A 24,085-nucleotide genomic window follows, 5' to 3' on the forward strand; every position below is an offset into this window, starting at 1 on the left:
GGAGACAAGGGAATTACGGGCCACACTCTCTGCTCCCTCCTGTGAGTGAGGCCCTGACACTAAGGTTGAACAATGGGCTCTGGGGATTGGAGGAGAGGAGAAGGAGCTAGGAAAGGAGGGAAGGAGGAGTGGACCCAGAGTCAAGCTCTAGTATCCCCACGCAGCCAGAGAGAATCAGGAAGCCAGCTCTCTCCGGTCCCCAGGGAAGCCTGCCCCTTCGACTCTCTCCAGCTCCAGCTCAGTTTTCTGAATGGTGAGATGGAAAGACCATCCCTTCCTTACCAGACAGAGGTGCCACCCACCTCAGAAAAGTCCCCCTCCCAGTACCCACAGGCCTTCAGTGGGGCAGTCCCAGGCTAGTCCCATTGCAGAATGAAAGGGAGGAGGGGGAAGGGAGTGAGGTCCAGGTCTCATGGTACCCTGAGAACTCTAGGGAGAGGGATGCTTCATCCCAAAGGCCAGCTCTTCCCAGGACAGTGAAGCTTAACCCAACCCTCTGGGGACCAGGCACTCCTTGAAGATTCTACTGATAAAGTGTTGAGCCCTCCCCCACCCTTCAGAGCCAGGCACCAGCAGACACAGTTTGAAGGGTTTTCAGCTCCCTCTGGCCATCACATTCCTTGGCCTCCACCACCCCAGCTGAGAAATGGGTAGAACATTCCTGATAGCTTCCTGGAACTAAGGGAACAAAGACAGATCCACTCCTCCTGCCAAGCACCTCAAGAAACTGAGGCCTCGTCTGCCCAGGAGGTGCCTGAGGACCCCTATAGGTGACGGGCTGCGTTTGGTCCACCTCTTTACCCGCCAATCTTCTGCAGCCACTTTTTGAAACCTTAGAGGACCAGCTCCAAGAGAAAAGGGACAGGGGAGAAGACAAGGGGCTTCCCTCCAAACACCTGGCTTGGGGTTTAGCTAATGACGTGTGGGAATTATGCGTGGACTTAAAATATCTGTGCTCTCCTCGGTTGTAACCAATCTGGAAAGGGTGGACGGGCTCAGACCCCAGAGGCCGACTTCCGGTTCCAACAACTTCCTCTCGGTTCAAGGAAAATTAAGGTGGTCACGGGGCAGGGTGGAGACCTCGTCTCCAGGGCTTTCGAGCCAGGTTTTCTGCGGGTCCCCCGAGCTCCTTTCGCCGCTCTGCGCTCTTGGCCTAGCCCTTGCCGGGGAGGGCGGGGGACCAGGCTCCGTTGCGCACCTGGACTGCGCCTTCAGGCAGGAACCCCAGCCCCGCGCGGAAAAGCGGATGCCCGCTCCGCAAGAGCAGGGAGGCACACCCTGGAAGCGAACATGGGGAGCAAAGTTGTGCGCCTCCCTCAGGCTGGCGCGGGTGGCGGGAGTGGGGTGCTGGGACGTGGGGGAGTTGGTCAGTTTGTAAAACCTCCAGTCCGCTCCTGATTTGCGCTTCCTAGAAGCCGGGGACCAAACCGCGTGTGAGCGGCTGGAACGCCTCGTTTTTTCCCGCATCTCGGGGATCCGCGCTATTCCCAGATAAATGAAGGTGTGGCCCTGATTGCAGTCTTCCTTTACGACCCCCTCACTCCCCTGCCTCATTCAACAGAATGTGCGGGGCAGGAGAGAGGCAGCCGCGAAGGCCTCTCCTGGCGCCTGGTTCCCCAGCGTCCGATAGCCCGAGTTCCGAAAATGACTAAGCCCCTAAATTCGAGGTGCAAGTCCCAGCGTGAGCGGGGTGAGGAGGAAGGGCGGGCAACGTTGCAGCGCTGCTGGGGCGCTGCTAAGCCGGCCCGGATCCGGTCCCGCGCCTGCTCCCCTCCCCACCCAGGTCCGCACGCGGTCTCAAAGCGCCTAAGCGACCCCCGCTCCCTGGAGCACCTGGAGAGCACTCGCGGGGGCAGCGCCTTCCTCCTGCCTCTACCCTGATTGCAGGGAGGCTCGGGTAGGCGCTGCGGCGTCCGCAGTCCAGGGAGTTTGGGGCAGGGGCTGGGGCGGCTGGGGGCCGGTGACCTGCGCCTTAGCTGGCCTCCTCCCAGCGGAGGGTGTGGTGGGTCGCGCGGTCGGCAGGGGCTGGTGAGCGCGCCGAGGTCTCTCGCGGAACTCGCTGCTCTCGAGCCCGCCCCGGGGGCTCTGGAAAAGTGGTCGTTTTTCTGCTAGCCCTGGAGGTCCAGAGGGGTTAAGAACCTTTCGGCACGCCGTTCCCCCGCCGCGTTTGGCTCCAGGGATCTCTGATAACCCGCAGTGGTTAAGACCGTAGGTTCTGACGTTGGATCGCCTGAGTTCGAATCCCAAGTCCTCTGCTTTGCTGTGTGGCCCCGAGCTATTACTTCACTTCTCTGAGTTGAGATTTTGTAATCGTTATAAAATGAGAATACTAGTTCCACCATAAGGCGATTGTGAGGATTGCAAAGATCTCAGTGCGCAGGAGCTGACTTGTAACAGTTGCCCGATAGGTTGTAACTATTATATTGTTATTTCTAGAGTGTGAGATTAGTGCACAGGGGTCCCCAGAACAGGAGGATTCCCATGCAAGACTTAGAAGCTTCTGAGCTTCATATCTTGACTCTTCCCATCTTTTCTGCCGGTGTCCAAAGTGTCCCTTCAGCCACCCCAAACTTCTGAGCAGTTATTGTAGCCTTCTGCCATTTGCGGAGTGTCAACTTTCAGCCAAGTGCTGCACAGGACTCCCTGAGGTTGGTGCAGTCCCCATTTTTACTCACATGGAAGTCAAGACTTGGGTTAGTCAGGCAAGGTTACATAGAAGGTAAGTGCCTGCCAGGCTGCGGAGCGGAGAGTGCCCCTCCTCACAGCACCACAGTGCTCAGCCAGGGTGAGATGCACTAGAGAATTGGGGAGTAGAGGGCAGCTCAGACTGAAGGTGGTGGCTCTGCCGGGTGTGGTGACTCACGCCTGTAATCCCAGCACTTTGGGAGGCCGAGGCAGGCAGATCACGAGGTCAGGAGATCGAGACCATCCTGGGTAACATGGTGAAATCTCGTCTCTACTAAAAATACAAAAAATTAGCCGGGCGTGGTGGCAGGCACCTGTAGTCCCAGCTACTCGGGAGGCTGAGGCAGGAGAATCGCTTGAACCCAGGAGGCAGAGGTTGCAGTGAGCCAAGATTGCCCCACTGCACTCCAGATTGGGCAACAGAGCAAGACTCCAGAGAGAGAGAGAGAGAGAGAGAGAGAAGGAGGAGGAGGAGGAGGAGGAAGAGGAGAAGGACGGAAGGACGGAAGGAAGGAAGGAAGGAAGGAAAACAAAGAGGTGTCTGTCTGCTGTGCTTTCTCCCCACTGGGGACCCTCTAACCAACTCAGTCCCCCACCCTAGGGGAATTGAGCCTCAAGAGCTCAGCCTGGAGCCACCAGGACTGGGCAGGTACCCTCCAGCCAGAGACAGTCCTCTGCGCTATTTACTAATCATTCATTCAACATACTTTCTGAGCAGTGCTGTATGCCAAGTACTGCACTCAGCACTGGGGAGACAGTGGCCAGGGACTTGCTTTCTAGGAAGAAGACACACAATAAACCAAGTCCATTCACAAATGTGGGAGATAATGTCAGATCACAGTAGACGCTACAGAGGAACAGGAAGGTGTGACAGGGATTGCTACGGTGGCGAAGGAAGGCCTCAGCGAGGAAGTGACACTCAGCACTAGGGTTGAGGAAGAAAGACTTTTCTTCACCATGACCCTGCCCCCTTCCCTTGTGTGGAGCCTGGAGCCTGAGCCCCAGAATGGGGACACTACTTCCTGGAGGACTGAGTGAGAGAAGCAAAAAGGAGGGAGAAAGGGGCAGCCAGCAGTGCATTTGCCAGGGGTGGAGGTGCAAGACTTGAAGCAGTTATTGTAGCCTTCCACCATCTGCAGAGCTGGCGATTTCCAGCCAAGTGGTGCACGTGACTCGCTGAGCTGGGTATAGTCCCCTGGGTCTCCCAGTACGTAGTGAAATAACTGGGCATGCAGAAACTGCCTGGCATGCGAAGGGACCTGACGGGATGCAGGCAGCAAGCCAGGAAGACCCTCAGCTGCAGGAGAAATAACGCACCGGGAGAGCACGGTCAGGCCCAGACACAGGCTCTGGCACTCTCCCTGTGGCAGGAAAGCGGGAAGGATGCCCTACATCTTTGCTCAGGAACCAGATGGGAGTGGCTCTGCTTTCAGCTCTGGAAAGATCAACAGAGGAACAAATGATTGAACACACACAGAAATAGCCAGCTCCTCTTATCAGCGCACTCCCCGGAATGTTTTGGAGGGGATCTAGGAGAGGGATTCACTGGAGGTTTGCAGGAGGGTTTCAGGTCGCACACTCAAATGACTTGCCTAGAATGTTACCCCAAAGGTACTTTCTCATGTGCTGGCATGTGCTCATTCTTCCTGGATCCATCTATAAGATAAAACGCAGAGGACTAAAGGCCCTCGTTCCAAGGATGCAAGGTGTCAGTGAATCAGGAGCGATTCTGGCTTAGGGCATTAAATCCTAGGGTTTGAATATCCAGGTGGTCAGGGACAGGTTGAATAGCGAGGCAGTAATTAAACAGGTAATACAGGCTCAGAGTAGTTAAGTGGTAAGAGGCGAGATGGTGCTCAAAAAAAGTTTCTTGAAACATAGCAAACTTTTGCATTGGGTGCACCTGGTTCAGAGGTTCTAGGAATAGTGTATAATTGCAATTGGACCTGTCCTGGGGTTGTCCTCCCCACCCAACCCTCCCCACCACAATTTGCCTCTCATAGTCCTTCCCTCATTTTTTAGGCAGGAATGAGGGTGGAGGAAGAAGTGGGGGTATTGCCATCACCTTCTGGGTGCCTGCAGGCAGCTGCTGGGCACAGGAGACTGGAGTAGGCTGCTGGCTTGGAATTCCTTGAAAAAAAATGCATCTCTAAGCCCCTGGGAACCATAGGACACTTTCATTCATTCACTCAACAAGCATTTTATGAGTGCCAAGCCCTGCAGTGAGCAAGACAGATCTGGCCTCTGCTGGGAGAAACCTCTCTGCTCTCAAGGCACAGGTGCAGGAAGGGCCAGCACGCTGTTAATTCTGCTGCTAGATTCTTGAAGAGGCGGTAGGTGGGTGACCAGTTGTCCTTGACTGAGGAAAACCAAAGAAAGAGTCTCAGAACTTGGTGCTGCACTGAGCAGTTGGAATAAATTGAGGGGATAGAATCTTACAGCCCCAGGTTTAATCTTTTATTCCACAAATATTTGTGGGGTGCCAGACACATAGGAGGCTTCCCTGGGGCAACTAGTGGGGTTGAGATACACACGTAGCCAGGCAACCAGACAACCACAAGACCTGGGATAGAGATAAAGCAAATGGAAGCGTCAACCTGAACTAGGAGAGATGGGAAGACTTCCTAGAGGAAGATGCTCTAGACTGAATTCCATTAGCCAGACAAAAGTGCAGGAGTGAGGTTGGGGAATTCCAGTTAAAGGGAACCACTTATGCTACAGTGCACGGGCTAGAGAACTGGGCAGGTTCTAGGAGCTTGAAGAAACTGCTGGACAGGAGCATTTAGAATGATGGCAGGAGCACTCGGCTTTTTGCTCTCCAACTTTGGAAAATTATTTTGGTTGAGTCTCAGTCTACCCATATGCAAAATGGGTATGATAAACTTGTATTGCCAGATTGTTGGCACAACAAGAACTCAATAAATAAAGGACCCTCACGTGGCTTCGGTCTGCCCCAGTGAGGCGCGGTTCCCGTTGGGCGTGGAGTGAGGGGCGGCTGGAGCCTGCGGGCTCCTGGCTTGGTTTGCGGAATATCTTTATTAACGAGCACTTCAAGGTAAGCCGGCGATGGAAACCAGATGTGGGATCACGCGGTCGGCGGCGGAGCAAGGACCAGAGATACTAAGGGAGTAGGGTGGGGTAAGAATTACCCCAGATGAAGCTGAGAGCTGAAGCGCGACCCCCCCAGATATTTTTTTCTCTGGGAGACCTTAGATGCAGAAAGTTGACATCTGACCCACATTCCCGGATTCTGGGTGCTCAGGCCCTCTTTAATTTTACCTTGCACTTTCACCTCTCACCCCACTCCCAGACTTCCTCGAGGTACGTTCTCGCTTCACGATTTTCTCCGGGCTGCTCTCGCTGGTCTCCTTCAACTTGAACCATTCCACAGCCAGGGGGCCAGTTTCCTCTCTGCGTCTTCGAGGTCCGCACGACCTTCCAGGTCGGTGGAGGGACTAGCCTGAGCAGAGGTTCCAGGGCGCGGCTGCTACTTCCTGGCTGTGTGACCTCGGCCAGGTGGCCGCCCCTCTCTGAGCCTCCGTTAGCTCCTCGGAAAATTGGGAGCCCCAATCTCCCGCATGGTTGTCATGAAGCGAAATCGAAGATTCGTCATATGGAAGGGCTCCACGCGCAAAGTTCTTTTCCCTTGCTGTGGCGGTGCCAGGGTCCTCGAGGCTCGCGTTGGTGGGGAAATCACAACCTATCAAAACCAAGCAGTTCATTTTACAGTCGGGGGCAGTGAGGCCAGAGAGAGAGGAGTCGGCCTTACCCCCTCCCCTACCCGCGACCCCAAAGAGTGAACCTGTGACAGCGCGACCATCGGGCGAGGCCGCAGGTCTCCAGACTCCGCGCTTATACTTTGCTAGGCAGGAAATCCCCTCGGATGGGCGCAGACTGGGGACGTGCGTGGTGCGGCCTCGGGAAGGTAGCACAGGGGGCAGAGTTCTAAAGCTTCTGAAGCTGGGCCCAGCCCAGGGCTTCCCTCGGGCTTAAGGGAGCACAGATCCCGCCGCATCCCAGCCCAGCGCCCTTACAGCGGAGGGCAATAGTTAACAATGCGTGAAAGTTGACCGTGCACCGGAGGACGAAGGCTTGTGCGTGTGTTAATCTCCCGGAGGAACGGGAATGGGGAGGAGGACTGGAAATCTAGGAAAAGGTGCAGCGGCGCCCGCGAGTTCGCGCGGAGTCCAGAGGACTCGCTTCCATCCGCAGGCCCTTGGTCCCCCGGACTTCGACTGTCAAAACCTGTTAGGTTTATTGGGGGGGGAGGACTTTTTTTTAAACCTGTCATTAAAATTTGCATTTCCCTTCTGCCTTAGGCCAAAGCTCCGACACCCCGCCAATTCGCAGCCTAGCCTCGGGTGCCCTGGGGGTCCTGGCACCTCCCCAGCCCCGCCTAGAAGCAGACGAGCCCTCGGGCGCCTCTGGGTTGAATGCCGGCTAGAGAGTCCGTAGCGTCTCCTTAAGAGTGGAGAGGAGGGGGCAGGGGCCAGTGGAAGGAGAAAGGAGGAGGGGACGAGAGAGGGGAAAAGGAAGAAGCAAGTCAGGGAAAAAAAATTACTTTTTTTTTTCCGCTTCAAAACCTTAAGAGAGTTTGGGAGATCTGGTCAACTTTCCGAAACATCTGAATCTTTTTACTGCCCTCCGTTCTTTCCCTCGGCTAGCTGTGAGGAGGGAGGAAAGAGAGAGGGAGAGAGGGGGAGAGAGAGAGAAAGAGAGAGAGAGAGAGAGAGAAGAGGGGAGAGAGGGAGGGGGGAAGGGAGAGAGGAGAGAGAGAGAAAGAAGAGGGGAGAAGGAGAGGCAGGCGTGGAGGGGAGGAGGGAGAGCGAGCAGGCCCGGCGCGGAGAGCACAGCCACCGCCTCCTCGCCTCCCCAAACTCCCAGCCCAGGCGCGCGGTGGCGTCCTCGCGCCCTCGCTCGCGCCCCCGCCCGCCGCCTGCGCAAGCCAGGCATGAATGCTGAGACTTGCGTCTCTTACTGCGAGTCGCCGGCCGCTGCCATGGACGCCTACTACAGCCCAGTGTCGCAGAGTCGGGAGGGCTCCTCGCCTTTTAGGGCATTTCCCGGAGGCGACAAGTTCGGCACAACTTTCCTGTCGGCCGCTGCCAAAGGACAGGGATTCGGGGACGCCAAGAGCCGGGCCCGTTACGGCGCCGGGCAGCAGGACCTGGCGGCACCCCTGGAGGGTGGTGCCGGGGCGCGGGGCCCCTTTACCAAGTTCCAACCCCAGCCGTCGACCCCGCAGCCCCAGCCGCCGCCGCAGCCTCAGCCGTCCGCGCAACCGCATCTTTACTTGCAGCGAGGCGCCTGCAAGACGCCCCCGGACGGCAGCCTCAAACTCCAGGAAGGCAGCAGCGGCCACAACGCGGCCTTGCAGGTTCCCTGCTACGGTGAGTGCACGTGCGGGTCACCCGGGGCTGGGGATGGCAGGGTGCGTGGCTTCCGCACCCCTTGAAAATAGAGGCTTGCGGGAGGCCTGAGTTGGCGGGCTGGGGGCGGGGTGAGGACAGCCGTGGGTGACTCCGGTCAGAAAACGGGATCGATCGCTGCGAGGGAGCCAAGGGATCTGTTCTGCCTCCTTCATGTCCGCCGGCCCAGGCACAGAGCGTTTCGGCTGTTAAACTCGACCTGGAGTTTGTTTTTCCCGGTCCCTTCGGCATTTCCCCAAACCGCTCCCTTTGCGCTGCTCGCTAGGCGGGATTTGAAGCGGATGCTTCTTACCGGCCCAGGGCGTGCGGCGGGAAGGAGTCTCCGCGCAACGCTCGGGCGCCGGGCAGCGGGACTGCGGAGGCCTCGCTCCTCTCCGGCTGGGAGGCTCCTCCGGCGCCGCCGCCGCAGGTGAAAGCGCCGCAGGTGCGGAGCCCCGCGGAAAGCCCGGAGCGCCGCTGGCCGAACGCTCACGGGTAATCCAGGCGCAGCGGCGCGACACAGTGCAGGGCCAGAGATCCTGGGGTCCCAGGAGACACTGGGGTCTGGCAAGACCCGAGTCCTGGGACGCAGAGCGGTACTGGTGGTGGGATGCGAACAGACCAGCGTTCTCCTGGCGCTTCTCTCTCGGCGATTCTTGGAGGCGGCAGGCCTCTGAACAATGATTTAGGACGGAGTAGGAGGGGAGATAGGAAGCCGCCGAGGCCCAGGTGACCCAGGGCTGTGGCAAGAGAGAAGGGTCTGGGTCCTGATTTGAGCCCACGGGGAACCTGAGGGAGCTGGCCTAAATGACCTCCAAGCCCCCTTGAACCGAGCCACAGAAGGCAGGCCTGGCCCCCAGAGCACCACCACCGATGCCAGCGAGAGGGCCACTTAAGGACGGACTCTAGCCAGAGCAGGTCGGTAGCCTAGGCCTTCTCTTCTTCCACAGAATCGGGGTTCCTGAACCTCAGAGACGAAGGGGGAGGAACCACGCAGAAAGGGAAAAACCTTCTCTGGGTGGGACCCCTAAGCACAGACTCTCCCTGAGGCCTTGGCCTTCAGGCCTGGCCCTGGTGAGGTGAGTTGGGGGCAGGGAATTTGCCCTGATCCAGGCTGATGGAGAGGCACTAGGCCTGGGGACAGAGGCTGGGACGTGGTGGAGGCCTTGGTGGCTAGAATAATCCTGGGAAACAGCCGATGGCAAACGTTTTCTCGTATTCAGGTTCGTTCTTTCACAGGCGCAGAACAGTTCATAGATGGCTGCTGACAAACATTCACAGTCATACGCTTGTCTACAATTACATTCTACACACACACACACACACACAGAGCATCTTCTTTGGGAACCGATGTGGTCATATCCCAAGAACACATCCCCATGTGGCCTCGAACGAGCCACATACTCCCAAACCCATAGGACACGACTGAGAGCAGATTTAGAAAAATTCAGTGGCCCTTCCCCACTTCCTCCACCTTTCTTCTTCACCTCCAGTTGGAATGAGATCAGGCACTCAGATCACAGACCCCTGAAGCTCCACACACAGACACACAGGCAGCTCCACACGCAGGCACCCACAGCTCCCATACAGGTGCTCCTTCTGTGCTTGGTGGACAGAGTCTCAACCCTGTCCATACAGGCTGGCCTTCCCAGCCCAGGGGTGCAGGCCCCAGTCTGTCCCTGTCATTCGGGACTATTAGGTGAGAGCAGGTTGCAGATTAGGAGACCCATGGAGGTTCATCCTGCATAGCCAGGGGTTCATGCTTTCTCTCCCACTGCATTGGATTTTCATATTTTAAATAAAATTACCAGTGAGACCGCTGAAGAGGCTGAGAGCAGTTGAAGCAGCTCCCCACCTCTTGGTTAGATGCCTTCAGATCCAGAGGGAAGGGGAGAGGGCTGGCCTCCCCTGAGCCCTCTCTCTGTGCCCTACTGGGCCATCACAACCAGCCTGGCCCTTCCTCTACTTGCACTAGCCTTCGGAGCTGAGGGAAAGGGCCAGCCATTGGACCTGGGACTGCCCCTAACCTGTGGCAGTGTAACCTGACAGCAAGCACCTTCCCAAACCCCGGTTTCCTCATCTGCATCCTGGGGTGATAACAAAAAGGCCTTACTGAGTCGTAAACGTGCCTCTGCAGAGACAGCAAGAGGCAAGAGACCCCCTCCCCAACCCATTTACAGCCCTATCCAACTCCGTGCTGCTGGGAACTTGAGAGCACCCAATTCTGAGGACAGGGCAAGCTCCTGCCACTGCTCTGGGTCATAAACTGCAGGCTGGGACCAAAGGCAGACGCTAAACACCCGCAGGACCCCACTCCATGCTACCTAAGATGGAGGCACTGCTGGGGCAAAGCCGCAAACAATAAACAAGTCACTGTTCATTCTTTTCCCTCTCTCAGTGGCCGAGTCTCCCTGGCCAGGAGAGGTCTGGTTCTAGGAAAGGGATTAGGCTCATTAGGTCTAAGATGTAGAAACTGAGGCTCCAAAAGGTGAGGTTCTGCCCTCTACAGAGGTAGCCAGGAGGGCCTCTGGAGTGGGATCCCTACACTGCCAGCAAGTCGGGAAACTGAGGCATGCATTGACAAGGATTCTCCCCCACAGTTGTGAGAGTGTGTACTAAAAAGGGGAGAAACAAAGTTCAAGGAAAAATCCTTAGACGTTTTCAAGAGCTTGGAGAAAGTCCGAGGCAGGGGTGGCCTTGGTGCCAGTACCGGCGCTGGCTGATCTCTGACTTCAGGCAGGCAGCTGAGACTTGGCAACCATTCCCAGCCCTGGGGGTCCGGGGCAAAAGTTAAGCTGTTCTTTCGCGTGTGTAACTACACCTAACAAAAGGGAGAAGCTCAGAGGCCTCCTCCCGGGCCTCAGCTTCGGGGGCCACTCCCGGCAGAGTCCAATTGCCCCTCGGCAAGGAAGGTACTCCCAGCAGCTGCGCCAGGGCCAAGCCGAGGGAGTGCGGGGCGGGGACGCCGCTTCAGTCTCTTGCTGGCGGGGTCTGGTCCGGGTTGCAGAAAGAGTTGGTGAGAGACAGCCTCCAGGGCTGCAGACGTCCCTATCCCAACTTGGGCTAAAAAAACGACGATTAAGGCGGCTCCGCAGTGTCCTTTGGGTGAGGGGACCGCGTTTTTACGAAAAAGCCCCCACCGAGCCCTCTTCTGCGGCAACCCAGACCTCCCTAGTCTCGCCCCAGACTCTGAGTCCGCTCTTTGGCCTCCTGAATTCTCTGCCCAAGCCCAGGGTGGGCCGCTGGGCCCCAGGTGACGTGTCAGGTTGGAAACCCGAAGTTTCTCAGCGACGCAAAGAGTCTCCTTGTACTAAGGAAAGGGACTCCGGCGCCTCGCCCCCAAACTCCGGATCCGACCCCGGGAGCCGCAGCCGGCGCGTGCCAATCCTTGGCTAAGCGTCCCGGGACGCGGGTCCACTGCGGGAAGCTGCCCTGCTCCCCCCTTCCCTTTCGCTTTCGATTCGTTGCAGGCAGGTTTTTGTTGAAAGCAGATTGCTACCTCTCCATCCACCCACCCCGGAAAGTAGCGCTCTCTGCGCCAAGGTCTGGGGAGAAGCGGGCCAGGCTGTAGCCCCTGGGGTGCCGCTTAGAGGCCCAGTCTCGATTTTTCGAATTAGACTCAGTGTTTAAATACTAGGAGGCATTTATTTTCCCTGCACCGACACAATCCATGCACCACGAAATGTGTAAATTCTGCTGGGGTTGTATTTGAATTTAGTCAGAGAACTGAGGTATTTTTTTTTTATGTGAGAGACGACCCAAAGAAGAAAAACTAAAACTCGGCAAAAGCAGCAAATGCCCGTGGGTGACTGTGGGGTGATCGGAGGAAAAATCAAGCCTGGGACTGAAGCCTGCTCGGGAAGGGGCGACTGTTGTTTAATTTTGGAGGGAGGGATGGCGAAGGAAGATGCTTTCAATTTTTTTACTTTGTTAATTTCCATAGCCACCAGCCTGCTTCACCAGTCTGGTCCAAACACATACGTTCTTAAATAGAAAAACAGAGGGCCTGGATTAAAACTCAGTATTTTAAGTCAATCGACTTGCGCAATTTTTCTTTATTACAATTTACATATAGCGAGGTGCTTAGCTCTGAGGAGGAAAGTCGGAAGATTCTTTACGTGTGTGTACACTGTTAGGAAGACCATCCGGATAAAGAAACAGACCATTCGCTTGTTTCTTTAAAGGCTGTAAAACGTCAAAGCAAAAACAGTTTTGTAAGTTATTTTAAGAAAATTTCGGAAAAGACTTCGGATCACCGGGGACCCCATTTTGTTCCTGACAGCATTCTTTCTTGGGTAGGGTGACACTGTAGCTTGGGCATTTGGGCGGTCGGGACTCTAATGCGAAGTTCCAAGTGGCTGCGCCGGGAACCTCGCCGCGACCGCCGAGCTAAGCCGGAGTCACCGAACCCGGAGCCGCGTGCGCTGCGATGCCGGTCCGCAGTAGGAAAACAAAACGCCCTACAGAAAATCTCGCGGAAGTCTTGAAGGGCCCCCACCCCCAGGACACTATTTTCAAAGATCAGCTGGGCGCACTTTCTCTAGGACGTCCCTTCTCGGTCTCGGCCCCCTTCTCTCTGACCGCAGCCGCGCGCAGCTTTGTTTTGGTGGCAAACTGAAATATGAAATGGAAATATATTGGCCTTTGCAGCTGCCAGGCGTGAGAGGAGGTTGACGACTGGCGCGTTTGTCCGGGCTTCGGACTTCTCTGCAGACCCCTGGACTGGGGTGCCCGAGGCCAGGAGAGGAGGAGGATAATTGCCCCGAGCCCCGGAGGCTCCGCGAATTTGGGATGACGCTCGAGGGCCGCGCTGCTTTGGCGCGCCTCTCGCCCCGAGGATAGGCGAGGTGTGTGGGTATGGGAGTGTGTGCTGGAGAGAAGAGAGAACGCTTGACCAGAGAGAGCTTCCTGCCCCCACCCCCGCCAACATCAGCGTCCTTAGCCCCCCAAACCCCTGCTCAGGAAGCCGAAGGACCTAGGCCCAGGCAACTGTGTTGGGTGGGGCGGTAAGAGCGCCGTTCTGCACCGAGACGTCGCCTGCCAGGCGCCACCTGGCCACATGCGTCCGCAGAGCGGATTCTCCAGCCGTCGGCACAGGTCCTCACCGAGGTGACAGTTATCAGGTTGGGAAACCAACACTGCGAGGACCTGGCTATGTGAGATCTCGTCCGGGGGAGGTAGAGTGGAAGCCGACCGTCCTGCGGTGCCAGGAGACAAGTAAGAAGCAGCCCTTCCAAACAGGGCCCTTTGCGGGGAGGAGGAGGCACCTCTCTCCAACAGCGAGCCCTCCCAACTGCAGCCAGGGTCTTCTCTAGCATCAGTTACCCGCGGCCTCCAGGGACCCTGCCTCCAGAGGTGCAGCCCGGCACACCTCTCCTCTGCAGAGGTGTAAACCCGTGACGCTCCCATCTCCATTCAAAACGCTCCTTCCTTGCCCAGTACAGGGGTGTGGAGTAAAGCAGGGGCAACGACTTGCATGCTGCCTGGAAGCAGGTCCCTCAGAAAGGATGACAAAAGCTTAATGGTGCGACAGAAGCTTCCACTGTGTCCAGAAAGAGGTAGCGGCCCCCCTATCAGTTGCACCCACCCTGGCCCTCACCCCCAGCACATTAACAAAGACCCGCTTCTCCACCTGACCTAACCCGAATCAGTCAGTGCCCAGGAGGGAGGAGTGGAAAGGAACCTCGGTCAACGATCAGCCGTGAGTAAAGCGAGGAAGAGCCACGCAGAGACAAGGCTCTGAGGAGCCAAGGCTGAGGTGTGGGGTGGCACGCAGGGCTGTGGGCTGGTTCGGATTTGGACTCCACAGGCAGTTGGAAGAGTCGCCTTGGTGCTCCACGGCTCCCAGGGTGCCCTTTTGGTGAGAAGGGGGTTACTGGGAGATCCCGGCAGGGTAAGAGGTGCCACCACCTGCCATGTACTTGTTTTTCCCAGTGATCGTGGCACTTGTACTGAGGACCGCTTGGTCCTGGCTGCTGGGCACTGGCGCCGCTGCACATTGGGGACAGAGAGGGAGCCAGTGCTGCCTCATCAGATTCTTAAAGCAGATTCTTTAAGAGTGAATTTTCCTTCTGAACTGGAGGCCCCGGAGCACTGATATTGGCCCCACGTACCTCCTAGAGGGACAGGACCTGGTGACCCAGGTCAGAGCAAAACAGCTGGCTCTCTGCAGCTCTGAAGGCCACAACCGAGAAGGCTGGGAAGCTGTGGGAGGTTTGGACCATGACACTGATGTCCAGCGTGGCACGCATGGGGACCAAGGCCCACAGTCAGGTTAGCTCACCCCAGCCTCCACCTTTGTGTTCTCTACGCCCACGTGGCCTTGGAGACGTCCCTTCTGCTCAGGGTCCGAATTTTAGCCTATGAAATGCAAGAGTGTGGACAATTTCCAAAGACCCTCTCAGAGTTTCTGTGCTGGTAGCAGTCTGGGCCCACCTTCACCCCCTTTCCCTCCCCTCCTCACCCCCACATGCATTTTTGCCCAGGAGAAATCCGGGTAAGGTGGGTGAAAAGGCTTCCCTGGAGGCTGGCACAGGTCCTAAGTGGGGAGCCATCCCAGGACACAAAGCCAGCTGGAGGTCCTGCAGGATGGTGGTGGAATGCAGCTTCTGGGCTCAGGGCTGGGATGTAAATAGGGAGAGGGCTGAGCGAGTGTCTTTGTGTCCACACGTGACCAGGCCCAAGCTGAGGCCCCGGCTCATGGCCCCTGTGTCCGCTCATCTTCCCTATCCAAGTATTTATGGAGCACCTTCCCTGGCCGGACCTTCTAGAAGATAGAACACGCCCAGCACCTGCCTCCTGTGTTACGGCTTGCTTCCTTCCAAGTGTGTTGTTCAGTTGGGCTTAACAAACGTTCACTGGTTGGAGAATGAATGAATGAACTGGTGTCTCCTGCAGTGCTGCCCCCGCATGGTTAAGTGCACCTAGGAGCACTTTTGGCTGTGTGAGGGCCGGCTTGGGTGTTTGTGTGAGCGTGTGCACAGCATGAACGAGGGCGGCATGTGCCTTGCCCATTCTCACAGGGTCCACATCCTGCTGTCTCAGTGTTTCAGGGCAAGGCCTAGGGTTTGTGTGTAGTCCAGTGACAGGCATGCCTGTCCTCCAGCACTTGCGTCTGTGTACCTCAGTGTGTGAGCCTCAGGTGTGCAAGGGTGAGTACCCATGTGCATGGCTCCGGAGCCCCTCTGGGTCCATGGGTGGCATAGCCTCTGCCTCCAGAAGCGCACCCAGGGAGACAGGGACTAAGCACCCTTGCATCATGGCCTGCGGCCTTCCTGCCCCTGGTCATGGCTCCCAGGAGCATCTGACTCATCAAGAGGCAGGCAGAGTCTCCCTGTGGCAAGTCCCCGGTAGGGCCCAACCATCCCTAGTGGCATCCTGGGACGGTCGAACGTGGTCCATCCCGCCCGCCCACACTGTGGCGAGGCCTTCCAACAACCCCCCAGCTCTGGAATGTACCCTCTATGCCGTGTGGCTCACCGCGGAAGAGACGCATCTTTGGCACTGTCCTTACGCACACTGCTGACCCCATTTAGCACACAAACAAACTGTGCTAAAATGGACCCCACAGCCAGGTTAGCAGGAGGGCAGGAACCCACCGAGTTCTCCTTCCGATACAGTGGGTGGAAAGACAGAAAGCGCCAGGGAATCTGATCTACTCACCCGCTCTCATTGGATCTGACTCCTGCAGTGAGTCCAGTGAGTCGCATTCTCTCTGCACATGGAATAGGGCAGATGCTTCCAGTCTTGCCTCAGTCTCCTTAGAAGTAAAGCAGACCCCACCGTGAGTTCCTGGGCATTAGAGGACAACAGGAGAGCACCCGCAGAGTTCCTGGTGGGAGTGTAGGGACCTGACTCCAATCCAGCTCCACCAGGCTGGGGCTCCTGCTTTCTGCCCAGCTCCCCAGGCTGGGTTTTCTTAAGTTTGTGAAAACCACAAATCAGGGTCAGTTGCAGCCAGATGACCAATTCCTCCCGCTGTGCAGGACTGTCCACCAGGCCCCGAGGGCCTTTGGTTGCATCCAGGATCCTGGTACCCCCCCCCAACCCTGCAACACACACACAATGGGTCATGGTGACATGGCGGGGGTTCCACCCAAGGTTGGGAGAGATGGCAGTCATCTCCCGGCCCACGTGTCTTATTTCACAATCAAGGGGACTGGGAGGCTCGATTCCATTTACACATGGCTCACCAAACTGCCTGTCGCTACGCCAAGCCTTGTGGGGGATTCTGGGAAGCTCTGGATGCAGCCCCTGCCTTCAGGTCCAGAGGCAGAGACAGACAAGCAGCCTTGAAATTCCAGTTCAATGGAACGGGCGCTGAGGTGGGGAAAGCCCTGACTCAGGCTCTGAGGAGAAGGTCAGGCTGGCTTGCCCTGGGGGATTTAGACGCCACCAGGGTTTTGTAGCTTATTGGAAGCCACTTCAGGGGAGGGTTCAGGAAAGTTGGGGGAAGTTGGGATTTGTCGAGGCCGATGAGTCTTCTCTAGCAGCTGGAAATCCTGAGGCTTCTTCTCTCTTTGACTTCCTCCTTTTCTCCCTCCATGCTTTCTCTGCAGATCAAGAGATCTTGGTTTTTCTGTGGACGTAGCCGTGTATAACAGCTCCCTTACCACTCCAGTGCCGCTCCGTTTCTCCATGTGTTGAATGGCACTTTGGCCCTGCCCCGCCTGGGAGGGGGTGTGAGGAGGATGTGATGATGGGAGAGGTAGTGTCCCTGCCCCGTACATCCTGCACTGCCAGGTTCTCTGCCCCACCACTCACACTATACCCTTCCAGGGTGCTAGGATATTGCAAATAGTAGTGGTGGGGTCCTTCCTGATCAGGTTTCAGAGTAGGGATGTAAACTTTGGGGTCCTCCGGGATGTGTGAGCCTCCCTGATGTCTCTACCTGGCCACGATGATTCATTCACATCTGGTTCACATCCCAGCATGGAGGCTGGACAACCTCAGCTTTGTGGCCTCTGCCTTCAAGGAGGGAGCTCACTTTTAGACGGGAAGACAAACATACACACGGCTCTACCGCACGGGTCCCCTGTTGGGGCCTCCACCTCCCCATCTCTGAACCTTCTTCCTGGGACTTGGTGGTTTCAGAGGCCTTGGGGTCCTGTGATATTCACCAAGAGGGGTGAGTGGGTCTTCCAGAATCCTCGAGATGCCTCGGGGTCCCACACTCTTCCCCGTTCATTGTACCAGGAAAGGGAGAAGGCTGCTCCAGTCTGCCAAAGGGTAGGGGTCTGGCGTGCCGGACCTGGCTCTTGGCCTCAGTTATCCCATCTACAGGACAGAGACCATAATGGGTTTTGAGGTGAAGAAGGCTTAGAGTTGGCAGCGGCTGCAGAACCATGTGACAGCCCAGAACCACTGAGCGCTCCTGCCTGTGCGTCAGACAGTACCCCAGTGCTGCTTGTGTATTGGTTCATTTCATCGCTGTCACAATCCTACGAGAATGATACTATTATCATCCCCATTTCACGGATGAAAACTGAGGTTCATGAAAGATAAGTAACTTGCTCACAGTGGGACAGCCAGGAACGAAGAGGCAACTCTTGATGGCCAAGTCTCCAAGAAACCTAAAAGGCATCCTGTTTTAGGATGATCCTGATTAGCCTTGAGATCACCCTATTTCTATCCCAGATGATGTGGAGATGAAAGACAGGGTCTTGCAAACATGGCCCCCAAAGCGTTCTTCTCAACTTCACATCCCGGGATGCAGAAGGCAAGTGGTGTCAAGGGTAAGGTTTGGCACCTGGCAGGTTGAAGTTCTAGACCTGACTCTGTGACCTTGGGCACACCTTCCTCACCTGTGCCAGGTGAGAACGGGGCCCCAGGCATGGCATAGGGCCTCATAACTAGTATAAGGAATGACTGCATGAGTTTCCAGAGGTTTCAGGAACATGACAGAACCTTTGATTAAGGCAGGGCGGAGCTGAGAAGCATCTGTGGGACCAAACAGTGGGGAAATAACACCTGCCCTCTGGGAAAGAGGAGAGACTGCAGGAGGTTTTGTCTGTTTTGTGTCAAACGTTCCCCAGAGCCTGGAGCTGGTATATATATTAGATGCTCAATAAACTGCCTGTTGCTGAATGAATGAATGAATGAATGAATGAATGGATCATATGGGATGGGAACATGCTAGGAACTCTGTACATCTTTCCACTCTCTCTTCATCCATCCTTCGTTTGAATTGAAGCCTGGGGTGAGAATCTGCTTTGTCGTTCTCTTGCATTCTGGTAGGAAATGATGGATTTTTTTTTTTTGCAGAGTTCCCTGTTGGGTGTAGGAGCAGGGAGGGTCTGGGTAGCTCTGTTTTGCACAAGCCTTGGTCTTCTCAGACTCTAGCAGCTGGAGGAGCACCCCTTTTCCTCACTGTTCTTCCTTTGGTCTCACCCCACAGGCCACAGGCGTGGGTTCTGACTGCCACACCCCTCGGGGTTGGCTCTCGTCAAACAGTTTTCTCCCTTCATTCCCAACTCTCCTCCTCAGGTCTCCCCCATTCCCTACAGTGAGTTCCACGTCCTTCCTGCTGGCACCCCCATTCCTGCCGCCTGCCCAGGGGGCTGCCTGAGAGCTGCTGAGGTTCCTCCCTTAGTACCTCATTCACTCATCCTCCATCCCGGGACTCTGATGCTCACCTGCAAGGGATGCAGCCCTCTGTTCTGGCCAGGATGCCATCCTGACGTCACCTGGGTTCTCAGCTGGGCATGTGGCTCCAAGGCCTGAGCTCTTCCCAGCACACCCATGATTCCTTCCACCCGCCCCACTCCAGCACTTGAGGTCTGACGGCACTTGAACATCCGTGATCCCCTAAGTCTCACCAAAGGCCTATGTGGAGGAACTGAATCTCCATTTTGCAGATCGAAGACAAAGCTCAAAGAGGTGAAACAGCTCAGAAGGAACGCATGGAGGAGTGTGCGTCTGGCAAAAGCTCCTCCTCCCATCCAACAGATCCTTCAGCCTGGCACTCCCGTGTCGGGCAGGGACCAGAGCGTTTGGCAGTGGGCGAACTGGCTCCTGCCCTCAGGGAGCCCATAGCCTGGTTAGAATGTGCTACATGCCGTGGAAATCCCCAGGGAAAGTGAATGGACTGAGGCTTCCTGAGCATGGACATTTGAAGCGGGCATTGGAGGTTGAATAGGAGCTCACCAGCGGAAGGAGCTGAAAGAGGCCCTCTAGACTCAGGAAACAGCATGAACTAAGGCTTTGGGTAAGGGAAGAACATGAAGCCAGTGTGTGGAGTGCAGGGGCATGATGGACGCTGGTAAGATGGGCTGAGGAACAGCAGGAGCACAGCCAAGAGAGCCTTTTATTTCGCTTCTATTTATTTATTTATTATTTTTTTGAAACAGAGTTTCACTCTTGTTGCACAGACTGGAGTGCAATGGCACAATCTCAGCTCACTGCAACCCTCTGCCTCCCAGGTTCAAGCGATTCTCCTGCCAAGTAGCTGGGATTACAGGTGCCCGCCCCCACGCCTGGCTAATTTTGTATTTTTAGTAGAGACAGGGTTTCACCATGTTGGCCAAGCTGGTCTTGAACTCCTGACCTCAGGTGATCCACCTGCCTCAGCCTCCCAAAGTGCTGGGATTACAGGCGTGAGCCACTGCACCCGGCCATAGGTAGCTCTTATTTCGTTTCACCTGTAAGGAATCATACAGTGTTTCTCCTTGGACATCTGGCCATTTGGATATCTTCTTCGGAGAAGTGTATTCAAGTCCTTTGCCCGTGTTTGAATTGGGTTGTTTCCTTGTTCTTGAGTCATAGGAATTCTGGATATTAATTCCTTTTTGGTTATATAATTTGCAAATATTTCTTCTCATTCTATGGGTTGTCCTTTCGCTCCCTGGATACTGTCCTTTGATGAACAAAAGTTTTACATTCTGATAAAGAAGCATAATTTTTCCGTTTTTCTTTTGTTGTCTATGCTCTTCAATAACTCCAGTGTTGTGAGGACTTTCCCATGTCTTCTTCTAAGAGCTTTATAGTTTAGCTCTTAGGAAGGTCTCTGATGCACTTTAATTTTGAATATGATGTAACATAAGGCTCCAACTTCATTCTTCCTTATGGGGATATTCAGTTTTCCCAGCTCCATTTGTAGAAAAGACGGCCCTTTTCTCTTCAACTGGTCTTGGAACCTTCGTTGAAAATCAATTGGGCATATATTTGAGAGTTTACATCTGGTCTCCATTCTGTTGCATTTGTCTGTCTGTCTGGCCCCTGAATGGCCTTCTCAGGTAAAGTCCAGGATTGCGGAACGCACAAGGACCCTCGTGGGCCATCGTCCATCTCCCTGCCTGCAGGCCAGTGACAGACCAGCCACAGAGATTTAGCTCAGGGACACACTTGTTTTCCAGGACCTGGAGCTGGTGAGAAGGGGTGGAGGACAGAGCCACAGACAAGGACTTTAGAAACACAGTCTTGGCCCTGATTAGGCCCCTGGCTATTTGGGGGCCCCTCTGCCCCTTCAGTTGACCATCCCATGAGGATGCGGCCTTTGGGGAAATTCTCACGTGCTCTTGGGGTCTACACACCCACCTCCTGAGATACTCAAATCTGGGACCACTTCCTTTATTAAGACGATTCCAGAATCCTTCCAGTGGCGCTGGGAGGAGCTCCAAGAGGGAAGCACCCTCTGGCTCCATGCTGCTGGTCCTGTGCCTATTTTGAAGATTTTCTGTTTGATTCTCAAAAGAGGCACTCGCAACTCCCTGTCCCCCACCGTAGACCGTCCAGTGAGCTGCACAGCCAGGGTTGGGGCTCCAGGGACTGGACAGCAGGCCCCAGGGGAGCACAGCTGCAGAGAAGCACCTGTCCCCTGCTCCCCGTCCTGGGACCTTCCCCAGCCTAGGTGACTAAACAGAAGCCTGCTTGAGCCTGGTCTTCCAGCCACATGCCCTAAGGCATAATTTCCAGAGTTCCTGGAAAATCATAGAGACTGCGTTCATTCCACAATTGGGCTACACAGGCTGTCTGATGCTTCCAATGCATTTGATTTGGAGAAATCAGTGGAGCTCAGGACCTGGAAACAGATTTCAGCCCACACGGTTGAGTGACCTCAGGCAAATTAGTTGACCTCTTTGCCTCGGTTTCTTTACTTGTAAAGCGGGGATAAGAATCGTGTCTATGAGTTAGTGATAGGGTGAGTCTTAAATAAGGTGAAATAGGTAAGGATCTCAGAACAGTTCCTAGAGCATAATAAATGCTCAGTAAATGTTAGCTGTTATGATTGATAAGATTTTGCTGGAACCTTGACTATGTCAGACTGGCCAGAAGCCTTGATAGGCAGTTAAAGTTGACCGGGATGCACAGAGCTGGAAAATGAACAAATTATTCCTGAGTCTACGATTACTTTGTGGTTGACATTGTCTTTTAAAATATGGATGAGTGATGGGAGGTGTGGGGCTGCCATCTCTACCTAAGGCAGGGGCACAGGGGCGGGAGGCTTCAAGGAGGGAAGAAGGAGCCACCCAGGCCCCTCAGGCCCTTCCTCCCCATAGGCTGCTGCACCTGTCCCACGCATCATGAGCTGGGGCTTAACCCTCTCCCTGCTGAGAGGGTTTTCTGTGTTTATTTGACCCAGACCTTCAGCCTGTGCCCAGGGCACGGGTGTGTTGTGTTCCTGATCAGCACAGGGCCAGGCACAGAGAGTCGGGCTCAGGGAATGTCAGGCAGGCTCTGCACCCTCCCTGGACCTCAGCTGGCACATCTGCAATTAAGAAAGCACCTGGTGGGCATGGCTCTGGGCCAGCCCTGGACTGAGACTTTCCGCAGAAACCTATTGGGAGATAGTAGTATCCTCAATTTGCAGATGAGGAAGGTGAGGGTGTCCCGCTGTGACTTGAACCTAGATCTCCTGAAGTCAGAGAGTCTTTTTCCTCTCTCCTTCCCTGCCCATGGGGTTCATGCCCACAGGGCTCATGCCCACTGCCTGGACAGCCTCATGCCTCTGTGCCCATCAGACACGACCAGCACGTGAGAGCTCTGTAGACTGCGGGGGGTGGGCACTGGGGGGATTTCAGCACACCGCATGCTGTACATGGGCCACACCATCTTCGCTCATCTACTGGAATCATGACCACAACCCCTGACCGCGCAGACCCCACTCCCTCCTCCCTCCAGAGCCATCCTGAGAACCAGGCCACCCCAGCTCAGGACCCCCATGTGATGTGTGGGAGCAGCTCCCACGGGTGAAGAAGAAGGAGACATACCCTTCTAAACAGAACGAGTCATGCCCTCCTCACTTGCACAGCGTCGGCGAGGCCAGGGACAAGAGGCCAGTTTGGAAACATTGCCCATACCATGTGGCGGGTGGACAGCGAGGGCCAGGCCTCCTAGGGGAACACATGTACCCAACCCCTGCTGTACTAACACGTCCCCCAGGACTTAGCCCCATGAGAGAAGATTCCACAGAGCCCAGTTTTGTGCTACACAAAGTATCTTCTCAGGAGATCCATCCTGTTGCAGGGGATCCGTCCTCCCAAGAAGTAGTAATGGGTGGAAGAGATGCCCTTGTCTCGCGTTCGCGTGGATTAAGCCTTTCTTGGTAGAAGGGACACACCATGCATTTTATTTTATTTTATTTTTATTTTTTAAAGATGGGGTTTTGCCATGTTGGCCAGGCTACTTTCGAACTCCTGATGTTAGGTGATCTGCCCACCTCGGCCTCTCAAAGTTCTGGGAGTACAGGCGTGAGCCACTGCACTTGGCCACATTGTGCATTATGAAGCAGAGACTTGTTTAAATTTTTTATTTTGTCCAGATGAGCAGAAGTCAATGAAAAAAACATTTTCATCCCTCCTTCCCTCCCTCCTTCCTTCCTTCCTCCCTCCCTCCCTTCCTGCTTCCCTTCCCTCCTCCCTCCCTTCCCTCCTTCCTCCCTTCCTTTCTTAAGACAGGGTCTCACTATCACCCAGGCTGGAATGCAGTGGCTAAATCATGGCCCAGTGAAGCCACAACCTCCTGGGCTCAAGCAGTTCTCCTGCCTCAGTCTCCTGAGTAGCTGGGACTACAGGCTCATGACACCACGCCCAGTGAATTTTTTAAATGTTTTGTAGTGATGGGGATCTTAATTTGTTGCCCAGGCTGGTCTCAAACTCCTGAGCTCAAGCAGTCTGCCCACCTTGGCTTCCCAAAATACTGGGATTATAGGCATGAGCCACCATGCAGGGAAAAGAACCATTTTCAACTAACATGTTAATTATGAATGCGGAAACATTGATTGTTTATATTTTACACTTACTATATGTGATAGGCAAAATGCTTGGAACCCAACCATTTCAAATCCCAGCCATTTATACAAAAACACCAACCAAAACTTAGATATAATTGTCCTTTAGCTATTTTGAATTGTTAACTATTTTATAGTTGTAAATGTGGGATTTTCAAAAAAGCAAATATTGAAAAATCTTTTCCATTCTTATCAACTTTAAGAAAGTTGGTGACTTTAGGCATGGCGCAGTGGCTCACACCTGTAATCCCAGCACTTTGGGAGGCTGAAGAGAGCAAATCATGAGGTCAAGAGATCGAGACCATCCTGGCCGACATGGTGAAACCTAGTCTCTACTAAAAATACAAAAATTAGCTGGGCGTGGTGGCACGTGCCTGTAGTCCCAGCTATGCCGGAGGCTGAGGCAGGAGAATTGCTTGAATCTGGAGCCCAAGGTTGCACTGAGCTGAGATCATGCCACTGCACTCCAGCCTAGTAACATAGCAAGACTCCATCTCAAAAAAAAAAGAAGGTTGGTGACTTTCTTAAAATAAAAACGAGTACTGGACATGGTGGCTCATGCCTGTATCCCAGCATTTTGGGAGGCTGAGAATTGGGACACACCAATTCTGGATTCTCTTGGGAGAATTGCATGAATCCAGGAGTTCGAGACCAGTCTGGGCAACGTAGTGACACCGCATCTCTACAAAAAATAATTTTTAATTAGCCAAGTGTGGTGGTGTGCACCTGTGGTACCAGCTACTCAGGAGGCTGAGGAGGGAGGATT

At 54.9% G+C, this 24,085-nt stretch overlaps 1 protein-coding gene across 1 annotated transcript in view; it reads left to right on the top strand.

Moving 5' to 3' along the window:
* Nucleotides 1-7,636: 7,636 nt before the first annotated feature.
* Nucleotides 7,637-24,085, top strand: part of ALX4 (ALX homeobox 4) — a 45,745-nt gene continuing 29,296 nt past the window's right edge. Inside the window, exon 1 of the mRNA XM_012452411.1 lies at nucleotides 7,637-8,075. Coding sequence (XP_012307834.1) covers nucleotides 7,637-8,075 — 439 coding nt within the window. The remainder of the gene's footprint in view (nucleotides 8,076-24,085) is intronic.

This window comes from Aotus nancymaae, unplaced genomic scaffold (genome assembly GCF_030222135.1).
Source record: "Aotus nancymaae isolate 86718 unplaced genomic scaffold, 86718_ANA_hifiasm-v0.15.2.pri h1tg000059l, whole genome shotgun sequence".
NCBI lineage: Eukaryota > Metazoa > Chordata > Mammalia > Primates > Aotidae > Aotus > Aotus nancymaae.